The sequence below is a fragment of the Carassius carassius genome, chromosome 22 (genome assembly GCF_963082965.1).
Source record: "Carassius carassius chromosome 22, fCarCar2.1, whole genome shotgun sequence".
Taxonomy (NCBI): domain Eukaryota; kingdom Metazoa; phylum Chordata; class Actinopteri; order Cypriniformes; family Cyprinidae; genus Carassius; species Carassius carassius.
This window is the reverse complement of record NC_081776.1, coordinates 17,295,927-17,319,135: the sequence shown is the minus strand read 5'-3', so window position 1 is coordinate 17,319,135 and position 23,209 is coordinate 17,295,927. Positions and strand designations below refer to the sequence as shown.

Genomic DNA, 23,209 nt, shown 5'->3' with positions numbered 1-23,209 from the left:
CCTGGAGAGTTCTCTCATTAAGGTGCAGGGGGTGCCCACCAGTGGTTGGGAGAGTAATTACACGTGGTAGCAGACAGCGCTCCCTAGTGGCTTGGAGAGTCATTACAAGAGGAGTCTTACATCCATACAAATTAGCGGCAAAAAGCATTGTCCGTACACAGCCGGCAGGCATGAATAACTTAAGACATCCCTTAGACTAAAAAGTAAGTAAGTCAAGTAATTATATGTCCACCCTGCCTGCCACAAAGCATGAAAGATACATCCACAGACTTAATTTGGTCAATTTAAAAACACGTACGTCCCTTCATTCTCCCAGTGTCAAATTAGTGTAACATCTCCACCCACTGGCCAGAGATGTCTTACCTGGACATTTACTCGTAACATTACCTCATGTTACGAGTAAAGTCACCAGGTGAGCCAGTGAATGATTTTACTTGTATTTGAAAGTAAACATCTTTAAATGTATATATTATGTCTTTATATTTAGAGTACTGAGTGCACTTTTCTGTCCATCCATACAACTAGCCTGGCTTATCTTTCGATTAGCATCATACGTAACTCATGATATTTCCATAACAGCAAGATATTGATGATGATTGCAGGTAGCCATGAATTTCAAATTTGGGGTTTTACAAACATTATTGGTGCACCCAACCACACAACAACTATTTGGCATGTTTTAAGGTTGGTCCACTTCCACTTCATAGACATTCTATGACGCTGCGCTGGTTGTGTGTATATGCAACGTTTAGAAATGAGACCCCTGGTCTCCAGAAACCACAGAGGCCTTTGAAAAGCTGAAACAGGCCTTCAGCACAACAGCGCTCCATCAGTGCGTCTACTTCACTGTTGAAGTGGATGCTTCCACCACAGACATCGGAGCAGTGCTCTCCCAGCAGCAGGGAATGGCCCCGAGATTCCATCCATGCGCCGCCTTTTTCTGAAAGTTAAGTCTGGCAGTTTCTTGTTTGAAGCTAAACATCTCAATCCTCGACAGGCCCGTTGGGGACTCTTCTTCACTTAATTTGACTTACAAATCTCCTATTGTCCAGGTTCCAAGAATGCAAAGGCAGATACCCTGTAAAGAATCCACTCATCCAACAACTCCTCTGAGGATCCTAAAACTATCCTCCCTCCAAGTTTAATTGCAAAGAATTTGATTGGAAGAACCCGAGTCCAGTGCCTCCCAAAATCCTTTTCTTGGGCATTTCTTGGTCACATCTGGGCAAAATCCTGTCGTCTGAAACCTCTTAATAGATGTTTTATTATAAAACATGCATCATCTGAACCTACAGGGAGGCACTGAGTTTACATTTTCATGCCCCTAAACATGAAACTGAACAAAACGAACTGTGATTCGTTGCTTTACATGTTGCAACGACATCATGAACATAAAAGTTGCGGTGGAATCCAGATCTTCTTCCATAAATCTGAAGGCCTGGTTATGCAAGACTGGGTGGATTTGGATTGGCTGTGAAAAATTTTATCATTCATTGTCTTTAAAAAATCATTCTGAAATTGATTCTAACTATCATTCCTCTGTGTAGTTCCCTCTCAGGAACTCAAGCTGCATTTCATTTCCTCAGGTAACCATGGTTACATATGTAACCTGAGATGTTATCATTGTAACTGTGATTTTCTCAAAATTAAAACTTTATAGTTATAGTTAACATTATCATCCTTAGTGTTACTTTTAATGGATCCACAAAGATTCAACAAAAAGTTGGTACTGGTGACTAAAAGGTATTAAAATAATTTTGAACATGTATATATGAATACATGAATATTTAATAAATTAACAAAATTTGTACTGATGTCCATCAAAAAGTACAGAGCCCTTAAGGGGACATGGATGGACATGGTGGAATTTCCACCAATACAATTGTATTTCAAAGCTTTTGCATTTGCTCACAAAACTATTACATACTCTCATAAAATTATGGTGTTCCCCTAAAACATTCACATTCTCTTGCAAAGCACTGAAATATACTTTTTCCTCACGCCTCATTTTATTCTGACCAAAATGTTTCTCATAGGAAACTAAAGATTTGAGAGCAGACTATTAATAACCATCAAATTGAGGCAAAAGGCATAGTTTATAGTTAGTTAATAGTGAGAATTGGTCCCTAAACTAAAGTGTGACAGCTAACTGTATAGACAGAAATATAACCATACCTCAAAAAAGGTAAATAACACTGATTATATATAATGGATAGTTATATATTTAATTTAGTTATATAACTATAACTATATAATATTTATAGGCTTGTTCAATTCAGCTTTTAAAGATGGGAACAAGTAATAGGAATTACCGAAGCACATAACATATGATCTTCACCCTAAATCATTGTTTTTTATTTTACCTTTCTTGAGTTCCAAATAAAAGACATTTTATATTTACATTTTTTCCTAGCCTTTCTCTTCATTTTGAACATGCTGTTAAGATCTCCCTGGTCAGGTTTAGATCTAGTGCAAAACGTAGAGAGATAGATTCTAGAGTAGAGTCTGTAGAATATTTAACTAAACCTCGCCACACAAACGTACTCCTATCTTGTTCAGCCGGTTTTTGTGTGAGACAATGGTGTCTAAAGCCTAGCCTAATACATACTAGACATCATACTGGGCTCACAGTCTAGCAGAATGTTCACTGTGAGAACTTTTCATCACCGCAAGGTGATGTTGTATTTATTTTATCTACTCGTTATATGTATTATGATTTATGTTTTCATATCTTTGGGAGCACAAAAAAACATGTTGCCTGCTGGTAAGTTACCATTATTTATAATGGCTGGATTATGTTCTTTAATTTTGGGCTGTTGTTTAATGCTTTTTAATCTTTCTTCAAACTTTAATTGTCTGATATTCTTAGTCAGGAATTTTCTTATGTAATGGAGATCAAGTCCCAAGATCCAGATCAAAGATGTCAGATAATTTAGAAACATTTTGCAAGCACAAAACTGAAGAATAAGATTGATTTGTTTAAATTAGCCATTCATAACATGTCAGATCTACAGTATGATTTTTTTAGTTAGGAATTATTTGTATGTTTGTTTATTTGCGTCAGGCTTTTCTGTTGCCATTGTAGAATGCACACTTTTCCATAGAACTTATATGTGTGTGTGTGTGGGGGGGGGGGGTGCGTGACATATCAGGACACAACTCTGTATAACATAGTATGACATGGGTATAACACAGGTATTACAAGGGTAGGGTGACTTATGAGGACATAACCCATGTCCCCATTTTTCAAAACACTTATAAATCATACAGAATGAGGTTTTTTTTTGTTTTGTTTTTTTTTTTAAAAAGTTAAAATGCACAAAGTTTCCTGTGAGGGTTAAGGTTAGATGTAGGGTTGGTGTAGGGCCATTGAATATTCAGTTTGTACAGTATAAAAACCATTACGTTTATGGGATGTCCCCACTTTTTTCAAAAACACACGTGTGTGTGTGTGTGTGTCACACACCTGGACTCATTTTGTGTGTTTTTGCCCCTGTGACCCAGTTTCTGTCTTCCGTGTGTGGTTTGATTAGTTCCCAGGTGTGTCTAGTCTTTTCCGCATGTGTTCCATGTCCCTGTTAATTTAGTCATGTCATCCACCTGTGTTTCCCCATTATCCATTGTATAAAAGCCTTGTCCTTTCAGTTCTGTTTTGTCAGGTCTACTCGTCTACTTGTCCACTTGTCCATTTGTCACTTGTCACTTGTTACCTGTTACTTGCCACTTGCCACTTGCCACCTGTTATTTGCCACTTGCCTTGCCTATGTTTTATTTAATAAATCCTTGTTTCGTTTATCCCTCGGCTCCGTGTTCCTTCCAGCAGCGTAAGCCGTGACAGAAGACCCGACCTAAAAGTTAAAAACTGCGTGTTTTCCCTCCGTTTTGTTTTCCGTTTTTTCACAGTCTTTTTCTTTCCGTAGTGTGTCATGGATCCCCTCTATCGCCCCGAATACCTCCTCCTCCTGCTGGAGCAGAAGGGGCTTTCTCTCGAGGACCATACGAGACGGTATCTCTTCCTAGCTAATGCCACCAGCTACCCGGACCACGCGCTCTGCACCTTTTATCACGCCAGCCTGAACTCCAGGTGCAGAGCGTTGTCGCCCGAAGATGGTCCTCGGGAGGATTTCGCCGCCTTTATAGAGTGGAATCTGGTGAGAAATGGGTCACCTCTCATGGTCGGCCCAATGGAGGATCTCGCCAGGTCCACTCTGGACCCAGAGCCCAGCCTACAATCTCCCCACGGTACGAGGCATAAGCCCGAGCCCACCGATGACGGAGAGCCAGAGAGCAACCCGTCAGACCAGGTGCGAGAGCCGGCGACACTGCCCACCACGAGGGAGCATAATGTGGAGCGCCAAATGGGTCAAAATGAGGGGGTTTCCAATGCACCTATGCCAGATCCTCTGTTAAGCCCAGGACGGGCTCCTGATCCTCTGTTAAGCCCAGGACGGGCTCCTGTTCCCCCGTTAAGCCCAGGACGGGCTCCTGATCCTCTGTTAAGCCCAGGAAGGGCTCCTGATCCTCCTTTAAGCCCAGGACGGGCTCCTGATCCTCCTTTAAGCCCAGGACGGGCTCCTGATCCTCCGTTAAGCCCAGGACGGGCTCCTGATCTTCCGTTAAGCCCAGGACGGGCTCCTGATCCTCTGTTAAGCCCAGGACGGGCTCCTGATTCCCCGTTAAGCCCAGGACGGGCCCCTGATCCCCCGTTAAGCCCAGGACGGGCTCCTGATCCCCCGTTAAGCCCAGGACGGGCTCCTGATCCCCCGTTAAGCCCAGGACGGGCTCCTGAACCCCCGTTAAGCCCAGGACGGGCTCCTGAACCCCCGTTAAGCCCAGGACGGGCTCCTGATCCTCCGTTAAGCCCAGGACGGGCTCCTGATCCTCCGTTAAGCCCAGGAAGGGCTCCAGCCCCAGAGCTTACTCCAATGCCTGCTCCTCCAAAATTCCCACCCTCCCACCCACTCCTGCCTCCTCCTCCGCTGTCGTCTGGCTGCCCCTCTGCTCGCCCTCAGCCTACCATCATTGTGGTGCGAGCTCAGCGGGACCGCCATCCTCCAGCGACGCCTTGGTCGGCGTCTCCCTCACCTCCGCCTCCAGCCTCTGAGGCCTGGACTCCGCCTCGGCCCGTTGACCCGTCGGCTCCACCATGGCTCCTAGCTCCTTCCTCTCCGCCGTGGCCCGGCAGTCCGCAGGCTCTGCCTGGCTCCCTCGTCCCTCCGGCTCCGCCTTGGTCTGGCGTCGTCCATCCTATGCCTCGGGACTCCACTCCTCCGGCTTCGCCTCATCCCTCCGTCCCTCCGGCTCCGTCAGGCTCCTTCATCCCCTCAGCTACACCTCAGTCCTCGGTCACTCTGGCCTCACCGCGGCCTTCCGGATCCACATCGCCGCGTCAGTCACCAGAGCCATCTGTTCCGCCTAGGACCTCCGGCTCCTCCCCGTCACCCTGGCTCTTCGGCTCTCCGTCTCCACCTCGGGCTCCTCCTCCACTTGCTCCGTTGCCGTGGGTCGAGTCCCTGGAGTCGGTGACCATTCCTCCTCCATGGCTCCTTCCACCGTCGGCCCCACCTTGGGCCGTTATGGCTGTGGCCTGGGTCCTGCTGGGTACCTCCTGCTTCAGATCCTTCCTGTCTCCTCCCTGGCTCCTCCCTCCGTCATCTCCTCCCTGGCTCCTTCCTCTGTGGTCCCTGTCTGCTGGCCCCCTCCTGGGAGGCTGTCCTCCACCGGAACCTCCTCCCAAGTTCCCACCCACGCCTCCCTTTGTTGTTTCTACGGTGCGAGGACGCACCTACCGGGAGGGGGGAGTACTGTCACACACCTGGACTCATTTTGTGTGTTTTTGCCCCTGTGACCCAGTTTCTGTCTTCCGTGTGTGGTTTGATTAGTTCCCAGGTGTGTCTAGTCTTTTCCGCATGTGTTCCATGTCCCTGTTAATTTAGTCATGCCATCCACCTGTGTTTCCCCATTATCCATTGTATAAAAGCCTTGTCCTTTCAGTTCTGTTTTGTCGGGTCTACTCGTCTACTTGTCCACTTGTCCATTTGTCACTTGTCACTTGTTACCTGTTACTTGCCACTTGCCACTTGCCACCTGTTATTTGCCACTTGCCTTGCCTATGTTTTATTTAATAAATCCTTGTTTCGTTTATCCCTCGGCTCCGTGTTCCTTCCAGCAGCGTAAGCCGTGACAGTGTGTGTGTGTGTGTGTGTGTGTGTGTGTGTGTGTGTATACATATATATATATATATATATATATATATATATGATAATGTATCATACAATATATTACAACAGTGGTTCCCAAACTTTTCCATTCCACGACCCACCTAGACAAGTGTAATATATTTCACGACCCACCAAAATATTAAAAAAAAAAAAAAAACAACGAGTGAAATTACTTTAAACCTAATCTTACTTAAAATTTTTATGACAGAAATTAAGTATTTAAGAAAAATAACCATTTTATTTTAGAGTACAACTGAAAATTTCACTACAAATTTACAAGTTTTAATTTTTGTTTACTGGCGTTAAAATATGTAGTGTCCATAAAAACGTGAAGCAGGCTCACTCCAGTGAAGTGTGATCTGCGCTGCTGTGTTTTGTTGCATTCATGATCCTTCCGTGTGTGTCGGCGAGAACGGAGCACAATCCAACACTTTTTTAGAAAAGCATAAGAAGCAAAGCAGAACTATCTAAAACAGTTTGGAGATTAAAATAATTGTGAAATAGGTAAAAAAAGACCGATTGAACCTTTTAATGACATTGCTCTGAGACCTTCAAAACACGCAACGCACACGGACTTAATTGCAATTTGAAAATCACACTAAGGATATTGCAGTTCATTATTAATGTTGGTGGGCTATATCGTTGTGATGAGTGGGTTCCCAGTTCCCGCCTCCTTCTTCCTGTGATTGTGAAGATTTTAATGTTTTACACTGGTGCCGAAGCCAGGGAGGAAGGAGGGGCGCGCTGCCGAAGATCCTTCGCCGCTGGGGTGAATCCGCAGTGCCATCGAGCAGGGCGAAGGAGTCTGCCGCCGAGGGTGCTCGATGTGGTGGGCTGGAGTGAGTTGCCGGGGGGGGGGGGGGGCGAACTCACTCCAGCCCACCGCCTCGATGACTCCTTCGTGGAAAGAGGTGGGAACCGGCGGACAATCAAACAAAGTTTTAATAACCAAATAAACACAAAACAGCGCGACAGCCCCTCTCGGATGACTGCCGTGCACAAATAAAAAACAAACACAAAATAAAACCCAGGCCTGGTCCTCTCTCGTCCTTCACTGTCATCGCTCCTCTTTTGTATCTTTCCGATCTCCTCCGTGGTTCTTGAGACCGGTGAGTGTTGCTCATTTCCCAATCACTCCACCGGCCTAGCTCTGTTCCCATGGCACTAGGCCCCGCCCCACTCGTCACATTCGTGCAGCCCTAGACTGAACTGTGTTAGTGTCTGTGTGTCATTGAAACGCAAAATTAGCTGCAGCCAAGTGACTTTGTGCGACCCACCTTGTTCCATTCCGTGACCCACGAGTGGGTCGCGACCCACAGTTTGAAAACCCCTGTATTACAATACCACCAATGTATGTGTGATTTCATTACGTAAGCCATTCAAATGCATCTGCATTTCCACATTTTGGCTTTGTATAGTTTTACTTCCTCAAGGACCTGCAAAAACAAACATCAACAAAGATATCGAGAAGAGTGAATCACTTCTAGATGAAGAGCCCCCTGATGTACAGGAGATCCAGGTAAGATTGTTTAAGATTAGAAACAAGAGAATTTCTCTCACAATCCCCTGATTTTAATACTTTTTTTATTCCTGTGACTGTCCTTAGAAAAATATTGCTGATGACCAAGACCCAATCAAAACATATAAGGTGTGTATAAGATTACTTTTATTAAATGCATTGTGATTTAAAAAGAGAGAGAAAAGAGAATCCTTAAGATTTTTGCAATATTCTTCATAAAATACGTTACCTTTCTTAAAGAAAAATACATTTAAAGAGGATTTAAAGAAGAAATGTAAAGATTTCTTTAAAGAAAAAAAATAATATTGTATTAATAATATATTAAAATAATATAACTGAACTGAAATGCTGAAATGAAACTATTTGTTATTTATTTTATTTTAAAGGGGTCATATGACGTTGCTAAAAAGAACATTATTTTGTGTATTTGGTGTAATGCAATGTGTTTAAGGTTCAAAAACACATTCTTTTCCACATACTGTACATTATTGTTGAATTGATGCATTATTGATTTTTACAAACTCTCTGAAAAAGCTAGGTGTAGGCTGATTGGCCTGATGGCGTGTGACGGAAATGTTATGCCCCTTTACATACCATGATGCCGTCTCCCAGCACAACGAGACAAAACCAATAAAACCCATTACAAACAAGGCGTTTGCTGCATCCAGTGGGAACATAATTACTGAATATAATGACTTATACTGTGTTTTTACACATTGTGTTGCGTATCGCGCCATGTAAACATAAATCCATGTCAGCATTTGTGATCGGAGAAATGTCAAACAACAAGCGCGAAACTGCTCAAAACTCGCTTTTGAATCATGAGTGGCAAATTCTTTAAATATAAAACGTACTTACAGGCTGTGAGTCAGAAGCACCAGACTGTCCTTGCAAATTTGGAACTGCCTCACTTTATAGAACAGCCTTTGAGCACAAACCCATTGTAGGCTAGTTTGCAGGTTCAGGAAACAGTAAAATGTTTTACTCCATAAAATGTGTTACACACTGCAGGCTCGAGTGAGGAATGGCCAGCGGATTAGAGAACGGTGCGGCGGGCGGATTCAAAGAAGGACACATTTGGGTGGTGTTATGGAAATCATCCCACATCGAGACGTAGTCATGTGGGGGTGTGTTTAAATGAGGCGTTTTAGGATGGCATGGACAAATCTTGAAGGAACACTCTACTTTTTTTTTAAAGGCTCATTTTCCAACTCCCCTAGAGTAAGCAGTTGAGTTTTACTGTTTTCAAATCTATTCAGCTGATCTCCGGGTCTGGTGGTAGCACTTTTAGCTTTAGGAACTTTGCTGCCGTTACATGGGTGCAGCAGGCACAGTGATATTACACAGCACCTGAAAATAGTCATGTGTAGCTGCAGCAATTTGCAGAGTTGCTGGGGACTATTTTCAGGAGCTGCGTAATATCACTGCGCCTGCTGCACCCATGGTATGACAGCAAAGTTCCTTGATTATTACGCCAGAATGAGAGTATAGTTCCTAGCCATATTGGCCTAGAAAATCACAACTTTTAATTTTCAATCGGTCTTAGTATACGATGTAACTGCAGAAGAGTCAAGTTTTAAATAGGAAAAATATAAAAAATCTTTGGTCATTTTTGATCGAGATGCTAACAGTCAATTAGATTCAATGTTCTATGCTAAGCTAAAAGTGCTACCGCCAGACCTGGAGATCGGCTGAATGGATTCGAAAACTCAACTTTAGGGGAGTTGGAAAAATAGCCTATTTAAAAAAAAAAAAGTGGAGTGCTCCTTTAACTTTTATAAAGAATATCTCTTCGGATTTGATACTTTAGTCTTTGCAAATTTACATATGTTGTTTACGCACAAAGAACTTGTAACACCCCAAAGAAAAATGCAAAATTGAAATCGCATCGTATGACCCCTTTTATATATTTTATTTTTAAACCTAAATTTCATTCAAATGTGTTGAATCACAAAAAAAAATTTTGTTCATTTAATCAATATATCAACCCTCCCAATTTCTGTTAAATCAGAAGAAGAAAAAAGAAAACAAGCATCTTTTCCATAACTATTATAGCAATATAATATAATAGAAAAATTATTTCTAAAAAGCAAAATCTCTTTTCCATTTATGCAAATACATCCCAGTTGCAACCATTGTATTCTATCATGGCTTTAAGACAACCTAGAGTATTTTTATTTCCTCCTCAGGGACGAGTGAACATGCACGTTTTTGATGACTGCTGCGGTGGATCTCTTGATCAACTTAAGAATAACCTGCTATATCCGCTATTTCCCAATGTTAGTTCTTTACATATATAGTTGTGTACTATTATAAATTATAGTAACATATATAATATAATATCATGGGTTTATCTTAAGGTGCGTACTACAGTAAGCAGGCTTGCTGTGTCCCCTCAATGGAGTAATTACGGTCTGAGAATCTTTGGCTACCTCCATCCTGAAGTAACTGGTGGGTCCAGCATGAAAATAAATCAGTTTTATTATACAATTGAATTCAATTAAACATTTGTAGAGGCAGTAAACAAATGCACTGATATTGTTCTGCCTATAGATGAATATATTTTTGCTGTTTCCTCTGATGATAACTCAGAGTTCTGGCTCAGTTTAAATGAAAGTCCAGAAAACCTTCAACGCCTTGTCTATGTTGGTGAGGTAATGTCTGTTCTGAATGAAATGTGTTTGTTAGAGATTCAAGTAGATATATGGAACATCGTTTATAATGGAAGTAAACATACCACACATGAATGCAAGTTTAAATGATGCAATTTATGTCAATTCATTAAAAATAAATTTAAAAAATGATTCTGTATTTATTTACCCACCCTGGTGTCATTCCAGACACACATCTTGTTTAAAGTTGGTAAAAAGTTGTTCACTGATCCCACTTAGTTTTAAATGTAGGTACAGTATATAATCTACAATTATATATAGACATTAAATGTGACTTAAATGTTTAAATACTCTTTGATATTTAAGGAAAAATGTAATCTATTTGATTGTGATTGTGGCATGTTTCTGTTCTGAATCAGACAGGAAATGAATGGACTGCTCCAGGCGAGTATTGGAAATTTGCATCCCAGATATCCAAACCTGTCTTGTATGAATATTTTTTTATTTTTTTATTAATTAATTTGTATTTTTTTTGGAAGCATACTCGAAAAAAGAAAACTGTCTCATGCCATAATATAGGGTCTCTCTCTTTCTTAGGATGGTGAAAGACATGAAATATTTTTTTGAAATCCTTTTCAAACAGAACAGCGGAATGGATCATCTGGAAATAGCTGTATGTACTACAGTATATGTGTACATATTAGACAATTTAGCTTGAACAATCAAAAATTTTATATTTTATTAATATCAGATCCCCCCCCCCCCCTTTCTGCAGTGGAGTTTGAACCGTGACAATGGCTTTTTTTCTGTGATAACCTCTGAGTTTCTGTCATTATATGAAGGTATGATTGTCCCAAAATAACAAAATTATGAACCCAGTAAGAGGAGCCAGATGTTGTTGAAGTGATGTTATGAAGACTTGTAAGGCATAACATCTTTAAGGTGTTATATGTATAGTTGCAACAGAAAGGATTCAGTCTTAACAAGGACAAGATCTTGTCTGTGTTGATATATTTCCTAGAGGTTTATCAATATTGAATTTTATGACTTTAACGTGATAACATGTAGACTTGCTTCTTTTGTCAGATGAATCTTCTCTACAAATGGGAGATATTGATCACATACCCCAAACGAAAGCGAGTTATGATAGGCTCCTTCAGCCGATTCCCATGTCACCCCATCCTGCAGGAGACATGATCAGAGAAGACCCACGGGATCACATCTATAAATGTCAGCATTATCAACATTTTCATAGGAATTTTTAAGAATACTCTTGCCATATCTCTTTTTGAAACAGACCGAGCGTGTTCTCTCTGTTTAAACAGACAAAATGCTAGATGAGTCCAACCTGAAAGATTTGTTTCCCAAATGCCATTACAGTCCAAGTTATATACTCAAAGAACAAATTGGACGATATGAGGGTGTATATTTGGTGAGTTTATCATTTTTAAACTTCTGTAAAGTCTAAGCTATGATACTGACAAACAACTTCTGTTTTGATTACAACTACTGATTTCTGCTGATTGGTTGGCCCTGATAACAACTATGTCTGCAAAATAGATGTTGAAGGATTCTAGAGAACAATCGCAGCCTCCAGAAGGTGAAATATACTGTAAACAATTACTAAAATTACAGAAATGTCCAAGAGAGGGTTAGCATTACCATGCTAACATTACATCTTATGCTAGCATGCTAATGTTAACCATTGCTACATGGCAAAAGAAATCTTTTTTTTTTTTTTTTTTTTTTTTTTTTTTTACAGTGTGAATTCAATGTAAGTATTTAAAGGCTGGGAAACACAAAATAAAACAAAGACAACACATACATTTTCCAAGAATCACCAATAAACAACTTTACAGTGCTTATTTATTTTATTAAGTAAAATAATGAATATATTTTTCTTCTTTGGTTTCTTGTTCTTGTAGGTTAAGTTTTCTTCAGTGTACCCAAATGACTACACAAGACAAACCAATGCAAACAATGATGAGATGTGCTTCTACAAACAAGATCCATCATTTCAAGCAGAGTATGAAGCATGCAGTATTCTTTTAATCATTAATCATGTTTTACCAGTATTTCCTGTTTGCAACTAATGCTACTTGTGCATGCATGTATTGTACACATCTTCGCTGTTTTTAGTAAAGGACTTGCTTCTTATCTGACTGAGGTTGAAGATCCTGATGTAAAAACGATAAATACAGGTAAAACTCTTATTCTAAAATTAATCTTAGAAATAAAGAAATTTTAAAAATGTAAATGTAAAATTTTATTTTACAGCTTGAAGCAATAGGAAAAATAAAATCCTAGGTTTGTTGTGAACGATTCTGCTCTTAAAATACATTTTTTGGTTAATGTCACTTAAGGCCACAAGGCTGTTAATTGTCCAATGGCTATTTAACTATTTTTTTGGGTATTGCAGGTAATACTGTTTTGTAAAAACTGTTCACATGAATATTAATATATATGGATTTTATTTAATGACTACTTTTCATTTGAAATTTTGAAGTTGAAATTCGTGCTAATCAGAATAACCTAAGATATAACCTCAAAAAAAACATTATTATTATTTTTTTAATAAAGATAACCAACTATTTATTCACAAAATAATTTTTTATACATGCTGACAGCAGGGGAAAAAATCTGCCCACAAATTGTATGTTAGTGCCATCACATGAAATTAGCTTTAGATAATATTCAAGACTGGCCAAATATGTTTACATAATAGTGAAAAAGAATGGAAATAAATTTGTATCATTAGTATGCACAAAGCATGTTGTAATCGCCGGCAGCCATATCACCCTGGAGCCCAAGACCGGTTGCCCACTGAAGCTAAGCAGGGCTCAGCCAGGGGTGTGTTTCCCGTACAACGATGCAACTCGCTGGTTTAACTACCATAGTACGATACATCTTTAAAGAAATCAACAAGCTAGTCACTACTGTTTCCCGAAACCATAGTACCTGTGTCGCAGATCCATCGTTCAAACTACGCTGGTTTGAGCCGTCATTCTTCCTCTTCTTCGATGGCAGACGGGAGACATGAGCACATACCGCCACCTTCAGTAATTTGGTTTTATTTTATCTTTTCTTCGACTCGAATTACGCTTTTGAAATGATGTTACGTAGGAGTCAAGTAATAACAAATCATTAATTTGTTCTGCAATACATTATATACACACATATATAATGTTAAAAATGTGCTCTTTTCTTATCTCAATGTCAATAATTTCACAATTTCATATACATACTATTTATTAGGCTATTTAGCTAATACTGATATAGGCTACTTAACCACAATTTAAAAAATATATATTTTTTTTTAACTGTTGTGGACACCTGATGCTTATTGTGCTAATTTTTTCCTATTTAAGTCTCCTTGCCATTCTGCCATGTGTTAATGAAAATTAGCCAAAAACCCCAATTTTCAAAGCATGAATATGCAGTTCTTTTGGAGGAGGGGGAAAATAATTGAGTCCAGCTATTTTCAAAGCTGCAAAACAGCATTACAAATGCTGACAAAACTAAAATCTGTGCAGAAATCACTCAAAAAAAATTATGCTGGCTATGGATACGAACAAAGCCCAGAAGTCAGGAATAATGGAGGGACTTCGCAATTGTGACAAAACGGAGGTCTACGGCACGTAAGAGGGAAGCAAACAAGACTGATGGGGTATCAATACAGTTCCTCCTCTCCCTCAGAGGAAGAGAAAGTTTTGGCCATCCTGGGGCCTGTTGCAATGGAAGGATCCTTGGAGGTATACATGTGGATCAACCAGGCCTTTGCCTTCAAAGTTCAGGCCTCCAACATCAGGCCCTTTCCAGTCTGGCCCTCCAACATCAGGCCCTCTCCAGTCTGGCCCTTCAAGATCAGCCCCCTCTCCTGCCTGGTCCTCTAACATCAGGCTTCATATCTCCAGAGGGCAATAAGAAGAAACATTGCTTTAAATTCAGTTGTTAACTACACTCCATTGTTATGCTGTTGGAAATTTCTGGAGGTGGTGGGTGATGGCCTGATGGATGGGTGATGGAAGCACACATGACTCTTTTGTGTGGGCCACTTCTGCAGTTTGCAGGTGGCTGAAGAGGATGCATGGCTTTGGTGATAGCTGGCTGCTGGGAGACAAAGGATATCTTCTTCACCCATACCTCCTGTCACCTGTGCAGCATCCAGCCACCTTTGCAGTTTAAACCATTTATTTAATCTGACATAACATCGGTTTATTTGCTGATATGCATGAAATGAACACTTAAAAACACGCACAAAAAAATAATTTTGCAAACAGTGTCTATACTGTGTATCTGTCTGTCTCTCTCTATCTCTCTCTCTCTCTATATATATATATATATATATATATATATATATATATATATATATATACGTACATACACAAACACATTTGTAGAGAGTATTCTATTTTATAATTCTGTAAAAACAACAAAATCTTTCACATATTTATACATTTTTGTTACTTTATTTTGTACATTCATTTACTATAAAATTACTTTGATTTGAGTGTTAACATTTCATATAAGTGACCTCTAACCTCTAACACACTGTTTTACCAAATTTTGTTATATGACAAATATGTCTTTTGGAATGTTTTTACAAAGGTAACTCACTCGACAAACTCACCGTTTCTTCGCATAAACGAAACGATGCGGCTGTGTTCCAATCGGCAAGATTAATGCTTTCAGAGGGCACTTCAAAGGGAGAATAATTGCGTTGCTATATAGTTTCAAACTGCATTTGTAATAAAAACAAAGAAGGCGAATTAGGTAATAAACTTTAACCACAAGTTTAAGTCTTTTAAATCATTAAAAGTGGATGGTGAAATCGTCTAAAGGAATTAGGGCATAGGGTCGATAACTCTGAATAGAACATAGCCCAGGTGCGGCGCAATCAACGACGTCGACACAGCAAACTAACAACGAACTATGCTTCTAACCACAGGTGGAGAGCTGTCGTTCCAACGACACAAGTTTGCGATGCAATTTGCGAATGTTCGTTTGAACTATGGCTTTGGGAAACACCAAATCGTTGAACTACGTTGGTAACGACGGAACTTGCGACCATAGTTGGCTAACGATGCTTTCGGGAAACGCACCCCTGGTCAGTACCTGGATGGGAGACCTCCTGGGAAAACTAGGTTGCTGCTGGAAGAGGTGCTAGTGAGGCCAGCAGGTGGTGCTCACCCTGTGCACTGTGTGGGTCCTAGCGCCCCAGTGTAGTGATGGGGACACTATACTGTCAACAAGCACTGTCCTTCGGGTGAGACGTTAAACCGAGGTCCTGACTCTCTGTGGTCATTAAAAATCCCAGGATGTCTTTCGAAAAAGAGTAAAGGTGTGACCTCGGCATCCTGGCTAAATTCGCCCATTGGCCTCCGACCATCATGGCCTCCTAACAATCCCCATATCTGCTGATTGGCTTCATCTCTCTGTCTCCTCTCCACCAGTAAGCTGGTGTGTGGTGGGCGTTCTGGTGCGCTATGGCTGCCGTCGCATCATCCAGGTGGATGCAGCACACTGGTGGTGGATGAGGAGATACCCCCTGAGAATGTAAAGCGTTTTGAGTGCCTAGAAAAGCGCTATATAAATGTAATGAATTAATCACACCTGATTATTTGAGATGGATTGAGTCCATATCATTTACATTACCCAACAATACAGTGAAAAAATGGTTCTTAATATGAAGAAAGTTCTTTGCTAATATCTAGAACGCTTCAAAAATACTTTAATTTTACATTTGTATGCTCAATGTATATGCTAAATATAGTGCAAACATAATACTCAAGAAATTCAGTGCATTAACATATTTTACAAAATCCAAAATAGGTGAAGGTCCTTTCTGGCAGCGCGTCTATGATGTGAAACCCCTCAATGTGGCTTCAAAGCAAACTGCCGTTGTGGCAGATTCCTGCAGAACAACTGGAAACATTGTGATGTCCCAAAGTCATGCCATGCCCATCGTTAGAGCTTTTTTAAAAGCACTGCATTCAAGAGAAGAGACACGGTAATCTTGTCCAGTGCTTACCTCTCACTTAAAATTGCTTGTCAATTATTAAACAAATATATAGGGAAGAAGTTAGGCATTGAAAAAACTTCAGCCTCAAAGGGTTGGAGAAATCTTTCGATATTCTAACAAGAATTTAACTTTTCTTTGTTTAGCAAATAATAAATATTCAGAATGGTAAACCTTTTACTGGTTAGTTTATGAGTTTCTCTAGAGATGATTTTCCAACATTAATTCATATCAAAATCTTACCCTTAAAGTGGGGCAAGTTGAGTCAATTTTTTATCTTATTTGTTTTGTTCTTAACTTAAGTGACAGCTGAACCTACTTTTGCCAAAAGTATGTGTACAGAATGAGACTTTGTTCCGTTAAAACATGGCAATACAGAAGAAGGTATGATGTGCACACATATTTTTGAGATTATAGCTTTTGGTGTCTTTTTTTTCACAGTGGATACTCCCTGCTGCGTGTGATGAATATTGTAAGGCGTGAAGACCATGACGTGGGCAGCCGTTATCTGGTGGAACTTGAACTTGTGGGCCCACAGGGTCAGAAAGTTCTTGTTTCGCGTTATGTTTATGCACTATCTGAGGATTCAAGGAAGCTAACAGTTCTCTGCAGTCCAGAAGCATTCAGCTGGAACCCATCTGCTGCTGTTCATATTATTGTGGCAGGTGAAAAAAATCAATATCTGTCTTTTAACTGTGCTGCATTCAAGTCTTGTTGTAATTACTAAAATTACAAAATGACAACTCTGACATTTGACTAGGAACTACTTATGTCTTTAGACTCAAAACAAAATTAACTACCAAATACATGGCTTTAACAAAATGAATCACATTCAGGCTATAGCAAAATAGACAGATATCCAAGTAACTGAATAGGCGGTTACACATATTAAGATATTAATATGTTGTCATAAGTTACCAATATTCAGGGGTAAATTAAGTGCCTTTTCAGGTTGAAATGAAGTGGAATATGTGAAATTCTGTTTCCAAAAACATTTCTCGAAACTCTTACTACTACTACTCTTTCTCTTACTAACTAGTCAACAGAGGTGTGATGCAATAGAAGTTTTGGTGACATGATGGACTGTCACTTTGAAAACTTGCATTTCTAAGTCTTTTTAACACACCATCCCAGTCCATTTGTGGCATTTTAGTTGTTTTTATATAATGCCAAAGCTCTTATAATTACCTTATAACTACTGTGTAATTACCTTGGAATTACAAGTTTGGCAACAATGGGAACTTTTTTCCTTGACAAAAACTCAATATGCCAACAGTGCAATGCACCATTACTAAATTGAATGTGTCATTTTTTTGCTTTGATTTGAATCATCAGATATCGCCATGTGTTCCTAGGACAAAATTATACAGGTGCTGGTCATATAATTAGATTATCATCAAAAAGTTTATTTATTTCACTAATTCTATTCAAAAAGTGAAATTCATTCATTACACACAGACTGATATATTTCAAATATTTATTTCTTTTAATTTGAATGAGTATAACTGACAACTAAGGAAAATCCCAAATTCAGTATTTAAAATTTGAATATTGTGAAAAGGTTCAATTTTGAAGACATCTGGTGCCACACTCTAATCAGCTAATTAACTCAAAACACCTGCAAAGGCCTTTAAATAGTCTCTCAGTCTAGTTCTGTAGCCTACACAGTCATGGGGAAGAATGCTGACTTGACAGTTGTCCAAAATATGACCATTGGCACCTTGCACAAGGAGGGCAAAACACAAAAGGTCATTGCAAAAGAGGATGGCTGTTCACAGAGCTCTGTGTCCAAGCACATTATTAGAGAGGGGAAGGGAAGGAAAAGATGTGGTAGAAAAAAAGTGTACAAGCAATAGGGATAACCGCACCCTGGAGAGGATTGTGAAACAAAACCCATTCAAAAATGTGGGGAAGATTCACAAAGAGTGGACTGCAGCTGGAGTCAGTGCTTCAAGAACCACTTTGCACAGACGAATGCAAGACATGGTTTTCAGCTGTCACATTCCTTGTGTCAAGCCACTCTTGAACAACAGACAGCGCCAGAAGCATCTCGCCTGGTCTAAAGACAAAAAGGACTGGACTGCTGCTGAGTGGTCCAAAGTTATGTTCTCTGATGAAAGTAAATTTTGCATTTCCTTTGGAAATCAGGGTCCCAGAGTCTGGAGGAAGAGAGGAGAGGCACACAATCCACATTGCTTGAGGTCCAGTGTAAAGTTTCCACAGTCAGTGATGGTTTGGGGTGCCATGTCATCTGCTGGTGTTGGTCCACTGTGTTTTCTGAGGTCCAAGGTCAACGCAGCTGTATACCAGGAAGTTTTAGAGCACTTCATGCTTCCTGCTGCTGACCAACTTAATGGAGATGCGGATTTCATTTTCCAACAGGACTTGGCACCTGCACACAGTGCCAAAGCTACCAGTACCTGGTTTAAGGACCATGATATCCCTGTTCTTAATTGGCCAGCAAACTCGCATGACCTTAACCCCATAGAAAATCTATGGGGTATTATGAAAAGGAAGATGCGATATGCCAGACCCAAGAATGCAGAAGAGCTGAAGGCCACTATCAGAGCAACCTGGGCTCTCATAACACCTGAGCAGTGCCACAGACTGATCGACTCCATGCCACGCCGTACTGCTGCAGTAATTCAGGCAAAATGAGCCCCAACTAAGTATTGAGTGCTGTACATGCTCATACTTTTCATGTTCATACTTTTCGGTTGGCCAAGATTTCTAAAAATCCTTTCTTTGTATTGGTCTTAAGTAAAATTTTAATTTTCTGAGATACTGAATTTGGGATTTTCCTTAGTTGTCAGTTATTATCATCCAAATTAAAAGAAATAAACATTTGAAATATATCAGTCTGCGTGTAATGAATGAATATAATATACAAGTTTCACTTTTTGAATGGAATTAGTGAAATCTACTTTTTGATGATATTCTAATTATTTGACCAGCACCTGTAAATGTCTTCATTTATCTTCCAACAGTGAAAGATCAGGCCAGATGGATCATACAGTTTATCAGGGAAATGGAAAAAGTGTACAGAGCCACTGGGGACAAAAACTTTAATATAATAATTATAGACTACAGCAGCTCTGATATAGATATTGAGAAAAGACTCAAAAAAGCAGCATTACCCAGGTAAAACACTTTTTCAACTTTCTTTGTACATATGAGTGTGTTTGTCTGTGCACAATTATATGGCTAATGACGTCAACATGCACAAATATACAGTTACAAATTTAAGAAGATGGATGGTAATTTTCAAAGATCAGGTGGCCTTCAGGCTGGAATAGATCTTGTTGAAGTAGGTAACATCATTTTAACAATAAAAGCTATTCATGTTTGAAGCTACTGTTTTGGATGAATGAATGGATACATTAAATATGTTTTCATTTTGGTTCTTCCTTCACAGGATGAACACAGTATTTTGTTCCTGTGTGACCTGCACCTCTACTATCCTGTGAATATAATAAACAGTATACGAAAACATTGTGTCGAGGGAAAGATGGTCTATGCTCCAGTTGTGATGAGACTGGATTGTGGTGCTTCCCCAAGAGCCCCAGCTGGTACTGGTCTACAATGTTGTTTAGTGTTCATCAAAGCTCATCAGATCTTATTGTTTTTTAAAGTGATCAGACATACAATTTCCCCATGATTGATGATGATGAAACAGGTGATAGATCTAGACTCATAGATCTAGAAACCACAATATCCTAGAAACTTGTGTCAGAAGAGAAACATTCAGAAACTAGTATACAAAATCTACTGACAGTGATGGTGTCATTTTGAAATTTGAATGTCAATCTTTTTTTAACTTCTTTTTTGCATGCATTTGCAAACTTAATCTATAACTGCCTTCATGAGGCATGTCATGACAACAGTGAAGCTTCAGAATGACAAACTATCATCTACTATTATCATCTATTATCTTTAAACTTTTCCTGCCTTGCAGGCACTGGTACGTGGTGGTACATATTCATATTTGTCATGATAATAATGCTAATCTACACTTTATTTGAGTTAAAATATTTCTGTCATAGGGCTCTGGGAGGTTGCTGGTTATGGTCTGATGGGAATCTACAAGTCAGACATGGCCCGTATTGGAGGCATGAATATGAGAGAATTCAAAGACAAATGGGGGGGTGAAGACTGGGAGTTATTAGACAGGTAATGAAAGCCCAACATCTTTGCAATTATTACAAATTTCCTAGGTGTTTTTCTTTTTTTCTTTTTTTTTATTACAACAGTGCACTCAGTAATTTTTTGCTAATTAAAAGAGTTTTGCAGTTTTGCAGAAAGGATAGTACTTTTGAGAAGTATCATTATGAACACATAAAAAGCTGTTTTCGGGGTGTTTATATGACCATTTTTAACAAAAATTGGGAGAGGGGACATATGCATTTTGAACAGGCAGTTCATTTACACGACAACAGCATTTTAGGGGTCTGAAAACTTTTGGAAATGGGTCAAAGTGCAAGCTTTTTAAAATAATTCTGAATAAACTATGAAGATGTAAAGAAACATAATGTTTAAAGTCCTGGGCTGGCATGATAATGCAGCGTTTTTATAGTTTTGGCGGATCAGTGTAAACGAGGATTGTTTTGACAACGTTGTGGTCTCTATGCAAAAAATTTCATAAAAGGAAAATAAAGGAATCTTTTCCATTTTTAGGACAATCATTGTCGTGTAAATGTACCCATGTTACAGGGAATTTTGAAATCACTTGAATAAATACCCGAATTACTTGTTCGAATTACTTCTATGACTACTGATAATAAAAAGAATAATAATAACAGTTACCTTTAGGTGTATAATCTCTAAATTTATATGTAGTAAGTCTTTGTTAATCTCTTATTTTTCTCTTTTAGAGTCTTAGGAAATGGGTTAGAGGTGGAACGACTGCACCTCAGGAATTTTTTTCACCAATTTCATTCCAAACGTGGGATGTGGGAAAACAGTCATCAAAGCTAATCAAATGTTAAATGCTAAATCACATTTTTTTCTTTAATATACTTTAAGGTATACTTTGTGTGTATGTTTTTTTTTTTTTTTTTTCAAACCAGAGTACAAACCTTGCCTCCACAGTCAGTCATACAACTCAATCAAGCAGTCATGCTACCAACACTATACTTAGGGTGTAAATTAAGGCCAGAGGTTAGGATTTGATCCAGAGTTGTGTAGACAATCAGCCCTGTGACTGATATGTTTTGAAATCTAGAACTGGTTGCAGGGTGGAGTTTCACTGGTGTAGTGCATGTGTGTGTGTGTGTGGGGGGGGGGGGTCATTAGCACTGATGGCAGCCTTTACTAACAGAATTATTTTTGGCCTTTCAATGAAGTTGTTGTAAATTCATATAAATGTAAGCCTAATACTCTAAGAAGATAATAATATACACATCTGAAGGTTATTTTGTTTCCCTTGTTAGCAATTATTTTTTTCAGCTTCAACATAGTTACAGTATAGTTCTTTACACACAAAACTGGTTCTGCTTAGCAAATGACCTTGGCCACAGTGTTGTAACCAAGTGTTGATTTAAAAAAGAAAAGTAAAGTAAAGAAAAGAAAAGAAACCTACTATTCTCAAAAAATGACTGTAATAAATATGAAATAATAAAATAACAAAAACTTGGAGTAGATTAATTGTTTTAATGTTGTTGCTGTTGTTTTTAATAAGTATTTTATGTGCTGACCCAGGCTCTATTGATTTGATTAAAAATACAGTAGAAAAAAAATGTCATATGGTGAATTATTTTAAGTAAATATTGTTTTCTATTTTAATTTATTCTAAAATGCAATTTATTCCTGTGGTAGCAAAGCTGAAGTTTCAGTAGCCATTACTCCAGTCTTCAATGTCACATGATTTTGAACTTCTGAACAGTGAAGTATTAATATATGGAAGCCCATGTTCTTTTCTCTTCTGGCTTTGTGTTTATAGTGGAGGGTGTGTACTCAAATGTTCTTCAAGGTTGAGTGATTAGTTGCAAAGAACAAATGGTCTAAAAATACAGTGTGAGACACTTTAGATGATCCCAGCTTTAGATGTCGCTACCCTCTCAACTTACTACTGAAGCTTGTAGAAATTTCTCAAACAGCGTTTGATCATTAATCCATGATTTTATTTGGCCAAACTAAGACTTTCAGTTCATTCAACCAATAACAAGAATTTTATTTTCATGTGATAAGTAAAAGACAAGCAGCATACATCTTAATGGAAAATTACAGATATTGGCAACCATTCTGTTTCCTTAAAAGAATATTTCTGTAAAAGAATATACTTTTCAATCAGAGTTATTACACTATAATTAAATACACTGATTAAGTTATGGTAACACTTTTCTGTAAATATTTTCAAAAGATTTGGTTCCAAATTTAACAAGCTGACTGTACATTATCTGGCTTATCACAAGGCTACTTGACAAATTAAAATAACTGTATTATGTTTAAAGTAACTATAATTTGTTAATAAAAAAATTAATAAAAATAAAGGATTGAAGGGCATTGAATTTTTATTTTTTCATATTGTAAAAGCATCTTTTGCTTTTAAATTGACATTTGCAAATTGAGTCTACAGTTTTAAAGTGGTGTACCTCATTAAGGTAAAACTCAAAACAATGTTGGACCTGCCATGACAATTATTACACAAGTCATCAAATTTCTCAGTGTTGCAGGAAAATGTTGAGGTTTTTCTGGTTGCTAATTCATGGTTGCTAGGGAGTTTTAAGTAGTTTCTAGGGAGTGGCTACGGTTTTCTGCTGTTGTTCATCAGGCATTGAAAGGCAGAAGTGATGAGTGAATAATGTGTTTTGACATTATTGTCACCTACTTGCTCAGGTTA

The 23,209-nt window shown here is 39.0% G+C and overlaps 1 protein-coding gene across 1 annotated transcript; it reads left to right on the top strand.

Moving 5' to 3' along the window:
- The first annotated feature begins 2,639 nt into the window (after positions 1-2,639).
- On the top strand, positions 2,640-21,998 carry b4galnt3a (beta-1,4-N-acetyl-galactosaminyl transferase 3a). Its single transcript, XM_059504528.1, has 20 exons — positions 2,640-2,764; positions 7,640-7,740; positions 7,828-7,869; positions 9,930-10,019; positions 10,101-10,191; positions 10,294-10,394; positions 10,772-10,839; positions 10,950-11,025; positions 11,128-11,194; positions 11,439-11,582; positions 11,678-11,784; positions 12,278-12,378; positions 12,492-12,553; positions 16,185-16,362; positions 16,813-17,036; positions 19,359-19,512; positions 19,606-19,678; positions 19,787-19,940; positions 20,415-20,541; positions 21,243-21,998. The coding sequence occupies exons 1-20, from the start codon at positions 2,641-2,643 to the stop codon at positions 21,343-21,345; spliced, it is 2,187 nt and encodes a 728-aa protein (XP_059360511.1). The 5' UTR covers position 2,640; the 3' UTR covers positions 21,346-21,998.
- Positions 21,999-23,209: the final 1,211 nt, after the last annotated feature.

Coding starts and splice junctions, on each gene's coding strand:
- b4galnt3a (XM_059504528.1), top strand. CDS start 2,641: ATGTTCACTGTGAGAACTTTTCATCACCGCAAGGTGATGTTGTATTTA. Junction 7,870..9,929: donor ACCCAATCAAAACATATAAG/GTGTGTATAAGA, acceptor TTTCCTCCTCAG/GGACGAGTGAACATGCACGT. Junction 10,395..10,771: donor GCCTTGTCTATGTTGGTGAG/GTAATGTCTGTT, acceptor GTTCTGAATCAG/ACAGGAAATGAATGGACTGC.